This window comes from Ceratina calcarata, unplaced genomic scaffold (assembly GCF_001652005.2).
Source record: "Ceratina calcarata isolate Rehan_Ccalc_2016 unplaced genomic scaffold, ASM165200v1 scaffold2617, whole genome shotgun sequence".
Classification (NCBI taxonomy): domain Eukaryota; kingdom Metazoa; phylum Arthropoda; class Insecta; order Hymenoptera; family Apidae; genus Ceratina; species Ceratina calcarata.
The window spans coordinates 1-2528 of NW_017148298.1; the positions used below are offsets into that span (position 1 = coordinate 1).

General features: G+C 35.9%; 2 protein-coding genes across 2 annotated transcripts; both read right to left on the minus strand.

Annotated features, from left to right (window-relative positions):
* Positions 1 to 17: 17 nt before the first annotated feature.
* Positions 18 to 1526, minus strand: LOC108623365 (ras-related protein Rab-38-like; the record flags this gene model as incomplete). The annotated part of the gene is made up of 4 exons (XM_018021820.2): positions 928 to 1526; positions 542 to 679; positions 422 to 478; positions 18 to 312 (listed from the first exon to the last, which is right to left on the minus strand). Coding segments are annotated over exons 1-4 (597 nt in total), but the record flags the coding sequence as incomplete, so codon positions are not given.
* Positions 1527 to 1622: 96 nt separating this feature from the next.
* LOC108623366 (phosphotriesterase-related protein-like) lies at positions 1623 to 2516 on the minus strand. The gene is made up of 3 exons (XM_018021821.2): positions 2312 to 2516; positions 1961 to 2181; positions 1623 to 1860 (listed from the first exon to the last, which is right to left on the minus strand). The coding sequence occupies exons 1-3, from the start codon at positions 2370 to 2372 to the stop codon at positions 1729 to 1731; spliced, it is 414 nt and encodes a 137-aa protein (XP_017877310.2). The 5' UTR covers positions 2373 to 2516; the 3' UTR covers positions 1623 to 1728.
* Between the last annotated feature and the right edge of the window lie 12 nt (positions 2517 to 2528).

A 2528-nucleotide genomic window follows, 5' to 3' on the forward strand; every position in this document is an offset into this window, starting at 1 on the left:
GTTGTATTGTATGAAAATGTTGCTCTTCGAATAAGCGAATGATTGAAAAAATGACATATGTACTTGCCAACGTTTGTATTCTCCTTCGCAGACGTCACGTACCAAGCACCGATGTCATTCTCCTTACAAAATTTAGCAATTTGATCGACCGCAACAACTGGACAAGGTATGTCGCATTTATTTGCTAAAAGTACCACCGGTACATTTGACCCATCCGGTAGCGCGACCTTTTCCCTTAGATCGGTCAGCCATCTCTTCATCGATTGGAATGTCGCTATTCGTGAAATATCAAAAACTAATGCCGCGGCCACTCTAAAAATTATAATTACGTACAATACATTAATGACCTTTAGTGAATAATCAAATAAAAATTCATTTAAAAGAGATACCACAGCTTTTGTTAATATGTAATAGTACGTACGCGTATTTATAATAAACTCTAGTTATGTATCCGAATCTTTCATGGCCAGCGACGTCCCTAGAGAATGAAATAATAAAAATAATAAAATCTTTAAACTTCCATTGAATAAATTAATAATACCATAATTGTAAATTTATCTTCGTAAAGGGATCCCAATCAATCGTTTTTATAGCAAAATCGGCTCCTATAGTAATCTTGTAATTCGATGTGAATTTGCCTATGAATGGAAAAACAATTATCGCAATCCAAAAAAGCACACTTGTTTTATAACAATGAAGACAGTTTTCTATTACGATCCTTAATGAGACTCAATTATAAGAAGCATTATTATAACGTTTATAAGAGCATATACTGCTGCGTCAATAATTAATTAATAAATAAAATTGTTTATTNTTTGATTTATGAAACTGATAATTGGAAAAATTCATGGCAACGAGAAATCAAACGATACAGTATGAAAGCTATTACAAAGTTTTGATTAGGCAGGAATTGGAAACTATGTGAACGCACCAACACCGTAGTCGCCGATTACGAGGAATTTGAAGAGCAGCTCCTTGTGGCCAAACTTGGATGGCAGGACGTCTGAGTCCCTTCTTGGTTTCCTCGTATTCATTTCTTCCTCTATTCTTAGTCAGATTTGTTTTACAAACTCGAGGAAGCCACACAGGTTTCCTTTGGTGCCGCTACTTATTGATAGTTCGATTGGTAAACTGGCAAACGGAGAAAGACAAGAGGCTCGACCTCAGGGGTCGTACACTCGCCCCCCTCGCTCCACAATCATTCTCTTTGAACCACTATCACCTCTTACGATTGTCGTAAACACTCCGCCGTTCGAGCACCGCCGTTCAGTTTTCGACTATCAGGAAATCAGCTCAAGTAATCAATTATTAATTAATGCCTGATTCGATTGTTCCAAATTGTAGACTAAATCAATAAGAATCTACGTATATTTTATGACAGTTATTTTACAAGACTTTAACGCTTAACGCGGTTACAAAGTATTTAGAATTAGAATAATCCCTTGGATGCAAATGTGTCCGGGTTATTAACGTGGAGGATCGAGTAGCTGGAAGACACTGTTATTATTACAGCGTTTTTATTACAGCTTGGTAATGACCGTGGATAAATTTACATGTTGGAATGTTGAATTATTGAAATTCTGATATTAATTTGGTGGGAACACTATTATTAACTACACGCATTTTAGAATGGATAATTTATTTTGTGAAAAATTATTTTCAATCAGTACAAATGTGTCGTTTTAATTTTATAGACGTCCGTTTTCATGTATCTTCGTAACGTGACGATTAAGATGTTAACCAAGTCCTTGGATTGCGAATAGTCAACGTATCAATATCCTCAGATGTGAAGCCTTTCAGCATCATTTTCGGTACGACATTGTTCAAAATATGAGAATATCCATGCCCGCCAAATTTTATCTTTTTCAAAACAAGTTTCGAAAATGTGTAATTGTGTTCATAAAAAGTTTCATATGCTGCTTCATGCTATTCGTACTTATTTGGTGTTTAAAATACGTACCAATCTGTGTTTGGTATGAATGTCGTGACTCAAGAGTACGCGATCCAACTTCTGGTTATTTTGAAAATGTTTCAAGCGATCGATACGCTGCGCATCGGATATCATGTCCACGAATGGATTCAACTGATAGAACGAGCATTCAATACCGAACAAATCGAACTGACAGTAGCACTTCGCATCATCGGCGAACTCTAAAAGTTCTTCCAGGGAGAGTAAAGTTCCTGTCGATTTTTCCCATTTGAAGTTCAATAATAATTAACGAAATCACAATATAATATGTTTCATTTCCTTTTTTTAAGAAGCAAAATCATAGTAGCAATTGAATTGTTATCTGAATTAGAGTAAACGTACGATCAAGGTGCGACATAATCGCTTTTCTTGCCTGTCCTCCAGCTTCCTGATAAATCCTCATTATTTCAGAAGGTGCGACACGATTTCTCCCGGGATGAAAACTTACGGGACAGTTTAACTGTGCCTGAACCTCCGCGGTTGCTTCTATAGCCCGTCTTTCGAAAGCTATTTAAAAAAATTCGTACAATTTGTGAAGACATTAAAATATTAATTAAAA